The sequence below is a fragment of the Miniopterus natalensis genome, chromosome 2, assembly GCF_054644295.1.
Source record: "Miniopterus natalensis isolate mMinNat1 chromosome 2, mMinNat1.hap1, whole genome shotgun sequence".
Lineage (NCBI taxonomy): Eukaryota > Metazoa > Chordata > Mammalia > Chiroptera > Miniopteridae > Miniopterus > Miniopterus natalensis.
Window position 1 is genome coordinate 38,205,382 of NC_142082.1, and position 13,241 is coordinate 38,218,622.

General features: G+C 36.8%; 1 protein-coding gene across 3 annotated transcripts in view; it reads left to right on the forward strand.

The window, feature by feature from the left end:
• UGGT2 (UDP-glucose glycoprotein glucosyltransferase 2) overlaps positions 1-13,241 on the forward strand; it is a 138,251-nt gene that overhangs the window by 87,323 nt on the left and 37,687 nt on the right. For all 3 annotated transcript variants that reach the window (XM_087814271.1, XM_087814269.1, XM_087814270.1), the window contains 4 exons: positions 1,516-1,618; positions 3,693-3,772; positions 6,148-6,331; positions 13,059-13,217. In XM_087814271.1, coding sequence (XP_087670397.1) covers positions 1,516-1,618; positions 3,693-3,772; positions 6,148-6,331; positions 13,059-13,217 — 526 coding nt within the window. The remainder of the gene's footprint in view (positions 1-1,515; positions 1,619-3,692; positions 3,773-6,147; positions 6,332-13,058; positions 13,218-13,241) is intronic.

Consider the following 13,241-nt stretch of genomic DNA (forward strand, 5'->3'; position numbering starts at 1 on the left):
GATTTGTTGTCTAGCTCCGCCATCCCTGTTTTGACATAATTAAATCATATCAACTGCATATAAAATAAAATGTGTTTTATTTCCCTATGTTGGGAGGACCTATATTTGAAGTGACTTTTAATTACTTTTAATTTAATTGCTAAGAAATTAAACATTTCACTGCAAAAATCTAGATATTTATAGTCTTTGTATACGAAAGAAGACCTATATCCCTGTTATTTTACAGGTGTACATTTTGTGTTGGTAATTTGTTTCCCTTTGTAATATGTAAGATATTTAATTTAGCCCAGCTGGCATGGCTCAGTGGTTGAGTGTCAAACTATGATCCAGGCAGCTGAAGTTCAGTTCCTGGTCAGGGCCCAGGCCCAGGTTGCGTGCTCAATCCCCAGCACAGGGTGTGCAGGAGGCAGCCAGTCAGTGACTCTCTCATCATTAATGTTTCTCTCTCTATCTCCCTTCTTCTCTCCCTTCTTCTCTCTGAAATCAATAAAAATATTTAAAATATATATATATATATATACTTAATTTACACATCTCAGAAACGGATTTTCATATCATACAGTGTTAAAACAGTAATTCAACTGGAATATTCTCTACTTTTAATTAAATATAAAATTTTAAGTGAAATAAACCAGTCAGAGAAAGACAGGCATCACATAATTTCACTTATATGTGGAATCTAATGAACAAAATAAACTGTTGAACAAAATAGATGCAGAGACATTGAAACATGCAACAAACTGACGTGTTTCAGAGGGAAGGGGAGGGCAGGAAGAGATTAATCAAATAACTTACATGCATATATGCATAGCCTTTGGACAAATTATATTGTGGGGAAGGCTGGGGGGGGGGTTGGGAGTGGGAGTGGAGTAGAGGGGGCCAATGGAGGGGTGAGGGGACATTTGTAATACTTTCACCAATAAAGATTAAACCTATTAAAGATAAATATATATAGTTTTAACTTTTAATTTTGTTAGAGTTGATCATTTCTCATTAGTTCTGTGCTTTTAATTATTTCCTAACATTTACCTTTAAAGATTAGTTCATATTCTAACTTAGAACTTAGATCAATAAAAGACAAAATGGAAAGCACAGAGGGGAGGAGGTATAGAGTATAACTGGGATAAAAATAAAGATAAAAATCTGAGAGGGGTTCCCCTGAACTCTTGACTAACAAAAGTCTCAATTTTATTTTTTACACCATGTGACCCAGGAGAATTTAGGGGGCTTAAAATGATCAGTTTTCACTATATAGTATTGTTCTTTGAAGAAGTTTTAAAATCACTCATTCATAAAAGCTTACTTTCATTTTTCTCTTATTCTTTGCAGTTTTCTAATTTATTGAACACAAACATTAGTTTTATATTTGCATTTTCTTCTGTGAAACAACCAAAATTTTAAAAATCTAGTAAGTCAGAAAACAATTTATAATAATGTATATAGCTAAGATTAAGATTAATTGGTAATGGAATAAATTTAACTGATTATCTTTTACCTTATTTTTTATTTTCCTAGCATTATGAAGGTAAATCCTCAAGAGAATGACATGTTCTTTGATGTTATTGCTATTGTTGATCCATTGACAAGAGAAGCACAGATGATGGCACAGTTATTGATCGTAAGATAGTTTTTGTTATATATTTTATATCTTTACCATATATAGTACTTTTTTGAAATTTATAATTAATCTTTGCAAATCTGTTTTCAACTATAATGAAATATTTGTGCTCTTGATTCTGTTCCATACAACATTTTAAATAGATTGTTATATTTAAATGTATAAAATGAAATGATAGAGCTGTACTTGGGGTTTTACGCAATACCAAGGTTAGGTGTTGCTATGGACTTTCTTGTTGCCTCCTCCCCGAAAAAAAGTTCATATTATCGAAGCCCAAACTCCCAATGTGACTGTATTTTGAAATAAGGCCTTAGGGGGCAGTTGAAGTTAAATGAGGTCTTACAGGTTGGGCCCTAATTTACTAGGATTGACATAAGAAGAGATCTCTTTCTCCCCTCTTTGGCACAAAGAAGAGGGTGCGTGAGCATAACAACATGCAGCAGCCTACAAGCCAGAAGAGAGCTCTCACCATAAACCAAATTGGCCGGCACCGTGATCTAAAATATCTGCTGGTTAAGCCATCCAGTGGGTGGTATTTTGTTATGGCAGCCCAATTTAACTTCCTGTCTTCAAGTGTGAAGACTGGCTTCTGGAGAAGCTGATGCCTAAGCTTAATTAGTTGAAGGTTAAAGTATCATACGTAACATTAACCAAACAGGTGAGGCTAAGAGAAGTGGGAATGCGAAGGTTGTATTCTTTAGGTTTGGTCACTGTAACAAAGACCAAAGTAACAGTAGCTCAAGACTGAATTTTATTTCTCTCATCTCACAGCCCAAGTGTAAGCCGCTTAGAGTTCTAAGGCAGCTTCTGTCTGGTTGTTCAGTCATCTTCATGAAGCAACTTCTATGTAGTAGCCTACAGTCACGTTCCTAACATCATCTCTGTATTTCTGCCAGCAGAAAGGGGAGAACGGCACCACCCCAAAGCTGGCCATATTCCTTCCAGTCACATCTCACTGACCAGAATGTAGGCAGTCATCCAGATACACCTGTTCAAAAAGGAGTGTAGAGACTCAGCATACACCTGAAAATTCTTTCACTTGAGGATGGTAGGGGATAATGAATATTAGGAGACCACTAGCAGACCCTGAAAGGACATTATATGGCTTATCATTTGAACAATTTTAAGGTTCAAATTGTGATTCATCTTCAGTAGGTAGATTTCAATAAGCTAGTTACATTGGCAGTCTATATATTTTTTCTTGGGATGTTCAGAATTGGGGGGGACTCCTATGTGAAATTACTCAATACTTTTTTTAAAAAGACACATTGAAAAAATTCTCAGGAGTGGAAACTGTTTGTCCTTGGACAGTTGGCTTCACTTTTGGAAACAGGCAAAAATAATTAGAAATTAAGTTTGGTGGAAGGAAGATATGAGTGATCAAGCTGGGTCATACTGATGTATAGTCTATCGAAATTTAAAAATGCAATTTCTCTCAGAAATTAGTTTGCCCTAACAAGCCTGCATTCTGTTGCATATATCTGTTTTTTTCTTCTTCCTTTACCTTCATCCTTTGTTTTGTAGTATCCTTCAATTTTCATTGACTTGTTGCCTATATAGAAGTGGGACTATCAAAATTAATAATTCTATTTCTTATGCTCCAGAGAAATGAAAAGAAAATAGAGTATTTCATCTGTATGTGGCCAAGAACTTCCTACATCTCTTACAATGTAGTTGAAATAACAAAGATTCAGGGCCTCCTCACCATTGTTTTGAGGTCACCACTTTGTATTTGCAGGTCAAGATATTAATAATGATTTCCTTGTTCTTCAGTACTAAGGAGATTTAGATACCATGAAAGAAATACATGTTAGGCAAAAGGTAGGCCACATAACCCTTGGACAATGAAATCAGTGGTTTAGATTCATATCTTACCTCTGCCATGACTTACTGTGTAGTCTTGGGCAAATTACTATATATCCCTGTTCTACTATAAAATTAGCTGCTTCAGAAGGATGTTTTCAGGATTAGATGAGATAATGAATATGAAGTGTTAATGCAGTGCCTGGTACATAGTAAATGCTCAATAAATGTATTATTATTAATTCTCAAATATGGGAATTTTTTCTAACAGGTACTTGGAAAGATTATCAACATGAAGTTAAAGTTGTTCATGAACTGTAGGAGTAAGCTTTCAGAAGCCCCTTTAAAGAGGTGAGTCTAAGTGAACCTAATTTCATTTCAAAAGATTTGCAAATACTAAAATGAAATGAGGACCATAATTACTGGACCTGTTTGTTTTTCTTCACAAGCTAGTTAATTGAAATAGATGATAATTTATTAACTTTAAATGATATAAAATTAAAATAACCTAACCAGTAAAACTGAACCAATCTGTTTTCAGAATTTACAGTCTAATTGCAGATATATGTTTGTCCATGGGTATTTTTGAAAATGTGACTTAGGAATACCTATTTAGAAATAAACAGGAAATAAAAAATGGGAAATAGGTTGAATTACACCATTTTTGGTTTACCTATACTTTTAATACTTCAGAGTTAAATTATCAAAATGAGCTTTAGTATATCATCATATTTATTATTTGAGGATATTTAGACATAGTTAGTTTAGAGAAATCTTTTAATGATGCAGAAAATGTTGTTTGTTGTTATATGCAAATATTTCTCATCCATACTGTTCTGTTGGATAAAAATTCTACACTCATGGAGCTAGCAGACCTCTCAGTGGCTAAAATAAGATAAAAGCGTTTGTTCATATTTGGAAAAACATGATGAGATTTGAAAATTGAATGAGCTTATTCACACAAGTATGAATCATCTCCATAGTGTATAAAACTTTATAAAAGTTTTGGATATATAATAAAGAGTAGGAGTATTTAAGTAAGCACAGTTCATTCAGAGGGAAAGAACTTGACTCCTCTAAGGTGAAATAACACCTGATGTACAAGATAGATGCTTTGAGTGGTGAATAATGCTGCACAGGACAAAAGCTGTCCAACTGTTTTTAGCTATGAGTTCAACAGAGTTGTATTTACTCAGTAGCACATATCAAGCAAACCAGTGACATTCCCAGCCTTTTACTTAAAGAATAAGTAGCATCATCCTTCTCAGAAATGATGGAGATGATGGGCTGGAATTCCCTCAACTTCCTTCTCTAAAGCCTGTGCCCCAGCCTTCCTCTCAGTTTTGATCCCATGCTTTCCCATTTGTTCTGGATCATTGCTTTATCACATAGTCCCTTTGTTTGGTATCTTTAACCTCTCTCCTAGTCTTTTTCAGTCCAAAGAGTTCTTCAGTTTTAAAAAACAAGCTGCTCCCTTAACTTCCTCTCCTCTAGACCCTGACTTTTCTTTCTCTTCTCCACTCTTTCTCAATCTCAGCTTCCTTAAAGAGTAGTCATACCCACTCTTCATTTCTCATTCACTATACCTCCCACTGCAGTTTGGCTTTAACTTCCTTATACTTAATCACAAAAAAATTGCTATTTGCATTATCCATGGGATACTTTTTACTTCATGACACTTCCACTGCATTTGACAGTATCAAGGACTTGTTTTGTACCTCTGCTTCATGACTGTTCTCTCCTATGTCTCCTCTTAGCCCTACACTTTTCTTCCCCTGCCTTCCTGCAGTAAGCAGCTGTGGACATGACTGTCAGTGATCACCACCTTCTGGCATTCCCATTCTGTAGAGTCTCCTTGAGTGTGGACCACACCAAATGATTTGCTTCTAATAAGCAGAATATGGCAAAAGTGATGGAATGTATCTTCTGCAATTAGGTCGTAAAAGACTGACTTTTGTCTTGCTGGCATTCTCTCTTGCACTTGCGTGCTGCTCTGATGAAGCATGCTGGGGATGACCTTGGAAGGCACTGAGGGTGGTCTTCAGCCAACCATTAGTGAGGAACTCATTCCAGTGGCCTTGAGGACCTGCATGAGCCTGGAGGTGGATCCTTCCCCCTTCAAGCCTTGAGATAACTACTGCATAGCTGACACCCTGACTCCAGTCTCAAAATAGTGGAAGTCACTAGTCTTAGTAATATAAGTAGTTCTTATTATATGTGATATTGGGGGATAAGGCTAAAATACATTAAAACTACAAGTCTACTAATAAGCAGCTGCTTTCAACTCAACCCTGTTTTTAATTGAACTATTATAATTGGTACTAGAATTTCAGCTTGAATTTTACTTGGTTTCTGGTTATTTCTTATCGTAATAAAATGGCTAAAAAATACACCATGGTCAAATTTGAACAAGGATAAGTGAGTGAATACAGATCATAAACTTCTAGAAGCTGCATAAGTCATTATCTTAAAGGAATTCTAATCCTTCTTATTAAGAAATAACAAAAATGTGTATATACATAGTCTTTTAACAGTGTAAACAAACTAATAATTGTCTACCATTTACAAGCATCTCTTCTGCAATATAGTGTGTTCTTAGTCTTTTTAATTTAAGACTTTCTCATATTTTTAAACCATTTTCAGTTTTAAAATATTTTACGTAGAAGAAATCTCAACTTGGGTCTAAGTATGTTTTGTTTTGTTTTGTTTTTATGTTCTATCAACAGTTTTTACCGATTTGTTCTGGAACCGGAATTGACGTTAGTGTCTAATAATGTCATTGAACCAGTAGCAAAGTTCTTGGATATCCCCGAATCACCCCTTCTAACCCTCAACATGATTACTCCTGGAGGCTGGTTGGTTGAAACAGTACACAGCAACTGTGACCTTGATAATATTCACTTAAAGGATGTAAGTTACCATGTAAACTTATATAAAGAAAGGAAAAAGATAAATTCTTATCAGCTACTAACTGTAGCAAGTGAGTGATCATACTGTGGTTACTTACCAGAATTTTTCCTTTATGATTCTAGGTCCTGACCCAGTCTTTCCTTTGATTTTTGAGTCTCCCTAACATCCAAATTCAGCTTCTCTCATTTTCTGGGTTTCTAGATGTCCTCACCTTTTTTGTTACTTCAGACCCCTGGTTCACAAATGCTGTTCTAAGGTGAACAATTTAGAAAATATGGAGATGGATGCATGGAAACTTAGAACAACACCACTGTGTACCTATTTTGCTCTTCAGGTTTTCTTTTTAACTCATAAAGGAACTGTTCCATCTGAAACCCTTTTTGCCCCACAGCTCATAGCTAGAAAAAGCAGTCCTAACGAGATACGGGTAAAAAGCAGGGAAGAGCATTCCTTTGCATACCACAGACTGGGTGCATTGCTCCCGTCACCTCTAGTGTGATCCTTGTCCAGTAAATGACCAGACTTCTCTTTCCTTCCTGTTGTCATTTAGCCCCCAGTGCAAAAAGAGTAAGGAGACTATTTAAAAAAACACTAAGTCTTTCAAACATTCCATTCAAAATGGGAAAGGGATTCAGATACCACAAAAAGTGGAAACATTTTAGGGGAGTTGACACAGAGAACAAGTATCCAGAAACTGGAAAGAAAATACTTCCTTGTCATTATTCTCCTCTTGTCTGGTTCTTCACAGCCTCTGACCTATTTCCAGCAGCTCCTCAGAATGTGGCCATTACCCTGACCTAGGCATAAACCTTTTACCTCTCCTAATATGGTTACGATTGTTCATCAGGTTTATTTCTCATGGTTCTCATATGTTACCCTTTGCCTAAAGATTTTCCTCCTAGGCAAATTTCTTCTGTTCCACTCAGGAGTAGATTCTGTGGGATCCTAAGTCACTTCCCTGGAAAACATACTCACCAATACTCCCAACTTTACCCATCCAGAGAAGAACCTAAAACTCATTCATAGCAATCATCTGAAATCGATCCTTCAAATCTAGGGAAAAAATAGAAGACAGCCTGGCTGGCAAGGCTCAGTGGTTGAGCATCAACCTAGGATCCAGGAGAGTGCGGTTCGATTCCCAGTCTGGGAACATGCCCGGGTTGTGGGCTTGATCCCCAGAAGGGGCCGTGCAGGAGGAAGCCAATCAGCGACTCTCATCATTGATGTTTCTCTCTCTCTCCCTTCCTCTCTCTGAAATAAAAAAAGATATGTATATATTTTTTAAAAAAGAATAGAAAGAAAAGTAATAAAAATTGTGAGGGAAAATTGAGACATGAACTTGGAGAGAAATAAAAAAAATTCTGGGAGATTAAAGATGGCCGCAGACTGAGTGGAAGCTGCACTGACACTCTCCCAGGACCAAAATGGAATTACAACTAAAATATAGAAAAACCATCCTGAATAATCAACTGCAACTGAAGACAAGCTGAAAAGCACCCTTATAACCAAGGAGGAAAAGTGGAGACTGCATAGAGACCGGTAGGAAGTGCGGAGGCGCAAGAGGTCTGGCTGGGCTCCCACAGGCAGCAACTGAAGGTCCGGAGGGAGATCTCAGCTGTGGTGGGTTCCCACTGAGGACTCTGGGGCCTAAACCCCAGGCTGGAGTTCCCAGCCAAAAGCACCAAACTGAGAAAGGTGCTCACATAACATCTTGCTGTGAAAGGCAGCGGGTTTCTGTCTGCCAGGGAGAGAGGGCTTGAAATGCAGGCACCCTCTTGAAGAGCTAACACACAAAGTTTCATGTGCAGCCACTCACTTGGGCTCCAGCTGAGGGAGGGCAGAGTGGACTGGAGCTGTGTGAGGAGAACCTAGGGCTCTGGAGATAGAGCTCAGAGGGCACCCTTCTGGATTCCTGTGCTGAGTCATTCCCCCATACTGCAGAGGACATCTTTCCCAGGCAGACATTTATCTTCTAAGCAGCTTTTGCCTGAGGGGGAGGCAATTGCCCCACTCTTTTGGAAAATCTCTCACCCTACCCTGTGGAGTTTCTATATCCTGAGGCTCGTTAAGAGAATCAGATTAATCAGCTTATAAGCAGAGGCAGACGTCAGAGTGCTTTGAGTCTTTGCCTGATCTGCTTCTGGACCCTGGCCTTGGAAAAGCAGACTTTGATGTGCATCTTGGTCCTATCCAAATACACCCAGCCCCAACAGAGGGGACCTCATACTGAGGCTTGTTGATAGCTCCAAGGAGGGTACTCAAGACCAGTCACAAACAGCATCTGACTTTGGCCTGGAGCAGAGACCTTCCAAAAAGACTTGAGAGTCCTAGCAGGCCTGCCTAATACATAAAAACAAACCCAAGTAGGCAGCCAAAGCGGGGAGACAAAACTCCAAATGAAAGAACAATAGAAATCTCCAGAAAAAGAGCTAAATGAAACAGATAAGCAATCTATCAGATACATAGAGTTCAGAATACTGATTGTAAGGATGCTCAACAGCATGAAAAAAAGATACGGAAACTATGAAGGAAATGAAGAATGACATAGCAGAAATAAAGAATACATTGGAAGGAATAAACAGCAGATTAGAGGAAGCTGAGGATTCAATCAGTGAATTAGAAGACAGGGTAGAAAAAATCACTCAGATACCCAAAAAGAAAAAACAAAAAACAGGAGGACAGCCTAAGGGAGCTGTGGAACAACATGAAACATAACAATATTTGCATCATAGGAGTGCCAGAGGAGGTTGAAAGTAAGCAAGGGTTAGAGAACTTGTTTGAAGAAATAATGGCAGAAAACTTCTCTAACCTGATGAAGGAAAAAGTCCCACAAGTTCAGGAGGCACAGAGAGTCCCAAGCAAGAAGAATCCAAAGAGGTCTGTGCCCAGACACATCATAATATGCCAAAAATCCAAGACAAAGAACCTTAAAGGCAGCAAGAGAAAAGCAATCTATTACCTACAAAGGAGCTCCCATAATGCTGTCAGCTGACTTCTTATCAGAAACTCTACATGCCAGAAGAAAATGACATGAAATATTGAAGGTAATACAAAACAAGGATCTGAAACCAAAACTATCCAGCAAGGCTATCATTCAAAATAGAAGGTGAAATAAAGAGCTTCCCAGACAAAAAAAAAAGGCTAAAGGAGTTTATTACCACCAAACTAGCATTTCAAGAAATGTTAAAGGGACTGCTGTAATAATAAGAAGAAATAGAAAGAAACATAGGCATAAAGAATTAAAATGGCAATAACTAAGGATCTATAAATAATAACCTTAAGGACTTTAAGGGAGCAATTAACAGCAATACAGTCATAGTAGTGGACTTGAACACCCCACTGACTTCACTGGATAGGTCTTCCAGACAAAAAGTCAGCAGAGAAACAGTGACTCTAAATGGCACACTAGATCAGATGGATTTAATTGATATTTACAGAATATTTCACCCCAAAGCTGCAGAATATACATTTCTCTCAAGTGCACATGGGCCATTCTCAAAGATAGAGCACATATTAGGACACAAAACCAGTCTCTACAAGCCCAAGAAGATTGAAATCATATCAAGCATCTCAGATCATAAGGGCATGAAATTAGATATCAACTACAGTAAAAACATTTAAACACATGGAGCCTAATAGCATGTTGTTAAACAATGAATGTGTTACCAATAAGATCAAGAAAGAAAAAACTTCCTGGAAACAAATGAAAATGAACATATAACAACCCCAAATCTATGGGACACAGTGAAAGCAGTTCTAAGATAGAAGTTCATAGCACTGCAGGCCTTTCTCAAAAAGCAAGAAAAATTTTTTAGTAAACTATTTAACTCTACAACCTAAAGAATTAGAAAGCTCCCCTGTGAAGCTGTCCGGACCAGGGCTTTTGTTTGCTGGGAGTTTTTTTTATTACTGCTTCAGTTTCATCAGTTGTTATTAGCCTATTCAGGTTTTCTGATTCTTTCTTATTCAGTTTTACATGATCTCATATGTGGAATCTAATAAACAAAATAGACTGAGGAACAAAATAGATCCAGAGACACAGAAGCATGGAACAGACTGATGAATCTCATGGGAAGGCGAGGGTGGGAGAGTGGGTGGGGCGAGATTAATGAAAGAACTTATATGCTTATATGCATAACCCATGGACACAGACAATAGTGTGGTGAAGGCCTGGGGGGGGGGGGGACGGGGTTCAGATGCAGGGTGGAAGGGATCAATGGAGGGGGAAAAGGGCATTATCTGTAATACTTTCAACAATAAAGATTAAAAAAAATTTTTAAGTTCGTCATTAAGTAGATAAATTGAGTTATTTTTCATCCTGATGCCTTCTTAAATCCAATAGTATAATGATACTAAAAATTTTTTCAGTATGTATTTTCTATATATTTTTATATTTTTATTTATTGTCGACAGTATTACAGATGCCCCCAATCCCTCCCTTTTGCCCCCTCCACCCAGCACCCCATCCCAGACCATCCCCACAGGTGATACTAGAATTTTTGATGGATGACAAGTATTTTTCAGGGGAAGAGAGGTTATTTTGAAGACTCAAATATTTTGAGAAGGGGGGTAGTTTAGGTAGAGGTGTCTCAGTGGGAAACTCTGGAGCTCTTATAAGAAGGTACTGTGAAGACATTGGGCACTTGGGAAGCAAGAAGAGTAGAAACAGGGAGGAGAAAGCAAGGGGGGAAAAAGGTAAGTAAAATCTCAGTGTAGTTCCCCCCCCCTTAGTTTACTTTTGGAAATAAAGACATACTTCAGTGTATATAATATAAAATATGTGCACATTATAATTTAATAAAGTAGATCACATTTTTTTAAAATCTGCTTTTTTCCATGAGTTTTATCTCTTAAAGGAGTCTATTGGATTCTTTATTAAGAGAGTTCAGTAATACACATCAGTAAGATAACTTTGAAGATTCTAACCAGAAAAAGAGTTTGTGGTAGGAGAATTAAGGCAGCTTAGAAAATATTTTAAATTGAGTCTGTTGGTAAAAAAGTTCAGCAGCTATTAAACGATTAATGGAAATTAAACACTTTTTGTTGTGAGTGGCAAATATAACAGGGTCTTTATAGAAGCTGTTTAAGTGAACAATAGCTCTATTTACTTTAGAAGACTAAAATAGAGAGGTAATTTCCTCTGTCTTCATAGGTTATATGAATAAACAGAAGGAAATTATAAATTCTAGCAGCTATAAAAGTTAACTGCCTCTGAGGCTCTTCTCTTCCAGTGTGCGCTGTACATGCTCAGATTACCTACAACCATCCTGGAAGAATGTTAAATAAAGACATTTGCTAGACAAGAAAGGAGGAGTTGTAGGTAAAGGACAAAAATGTACCATTGCAAAAATGAAACTGACAATGAGAGTTTTGTCACTACACACTAGCTCGCTCAGGTCAACAGTTAATATTTAGAACAGATAAAGAAAAATATAAAGGAGATGTAAACATCAAAAAAGATTACTAGCTTTCAAATTCTTGATAATAGGAACTAATTTAACTTAAAACTAAGTTAACTTAAATCACCTTTATGAAATTACTAGAAAACTTAAGATATTCACTAAGAAACCTATTTGAAAAACAAATAGGCTCTTTTTGGTGTTATGGTTTGAATAAGTCAAAAGAATTGATGTCTGTTATACTCGTATATAGGAACAAGAGAAATTGTCACACATATTATAAAATGAAGATACTATTAGTCACCGATTGATTGAATATATTTGGACTTTGCCCTAATGTCTAATTCATAATGAAAAATAGTTAAGCTTTTTACTTCATAATCACTTAGGGGTATTGTTTCCTTGAGAGTGAAGTGAAAGAATTGAGCTAGATCTCTACAATATTCTCTTATTCTGGGACTGTCCCATGAAAAGCTTCCCATCCAGACTAAATGCTATAAGAACTGTGGACACAGGTTAATGAGGTATATGAAGTTCATCACTTAGAATAGTAATGATTCAACCACTAATTCACGTCTGGATATGATTTTCATTTGAAGTAGAGAAAAAGCTTTTAGTCCTGCAATATTTATTGTAGCATTTGCAATAGAAGAAAATCTGGAAACAATTGGAATGACCAGCACCTAGAGGATGTTTATAGAGAAAGTGACATGTTCCTAGAAAACTATATTTAATGAAAAAACAGGTTATACTTCCTTAAGAAAAAGTTTATGGAGGAGAAAAAAAAAGAAATCAATGCATTGATGTGTTTATGAAAGTTTTGTCTGTAGGCCATTTCTGTTTTTTTCTCTTTTCCACTTCTATTTGCTAAATTTTATTTAATGAGAATATGTTATTTTGAATACAAAACAATTAAATATTTAATATTTTTAAATTACAAGAAAGGCAATAAATGGTGATAAATCGGCTTTCTTGCCAGGCCTCAAGAGGGAGCTCTAAGGCAGCAGCAATGAAGCAGATTCTTTGAGGAATTTTCCATCTAAATTTGTCTTGAAGAGATCTTTAAATACTACAACTCTATGACATGTTTTCTGCTTGTGATATTGGTGCATATATCATGAGGCTGGAGTAGCTGATGTCATGGGAATTGAAAAAAATCTATCATGAGCTTTGATATTCAAGAAATTGGTTCAGCTGTTAAGTTCACTCATGTAAAAGAAAGACTTGAAGTTGCCCACACAAGTTCATTGGCTAATGTTAAAATAACCTCATTTAGTTATTATAATATTTGTATTATGGGAATTACTAATGACATATTTCCTCCACAGATTGAGAGAACCGTTATAGCAGAATATGAACTAGAATATCTTCTGCTTGAAGGACACTGCTTTGATACGACGACGGAGCAATCTCCTCGAGGTCTGCAGTTCACACTTGGCACAAAAAATCAACCTGTTGCAGTTGATACAATAGTGATGGCCAATCTTGTAAGTATTATAATGACTTAATTG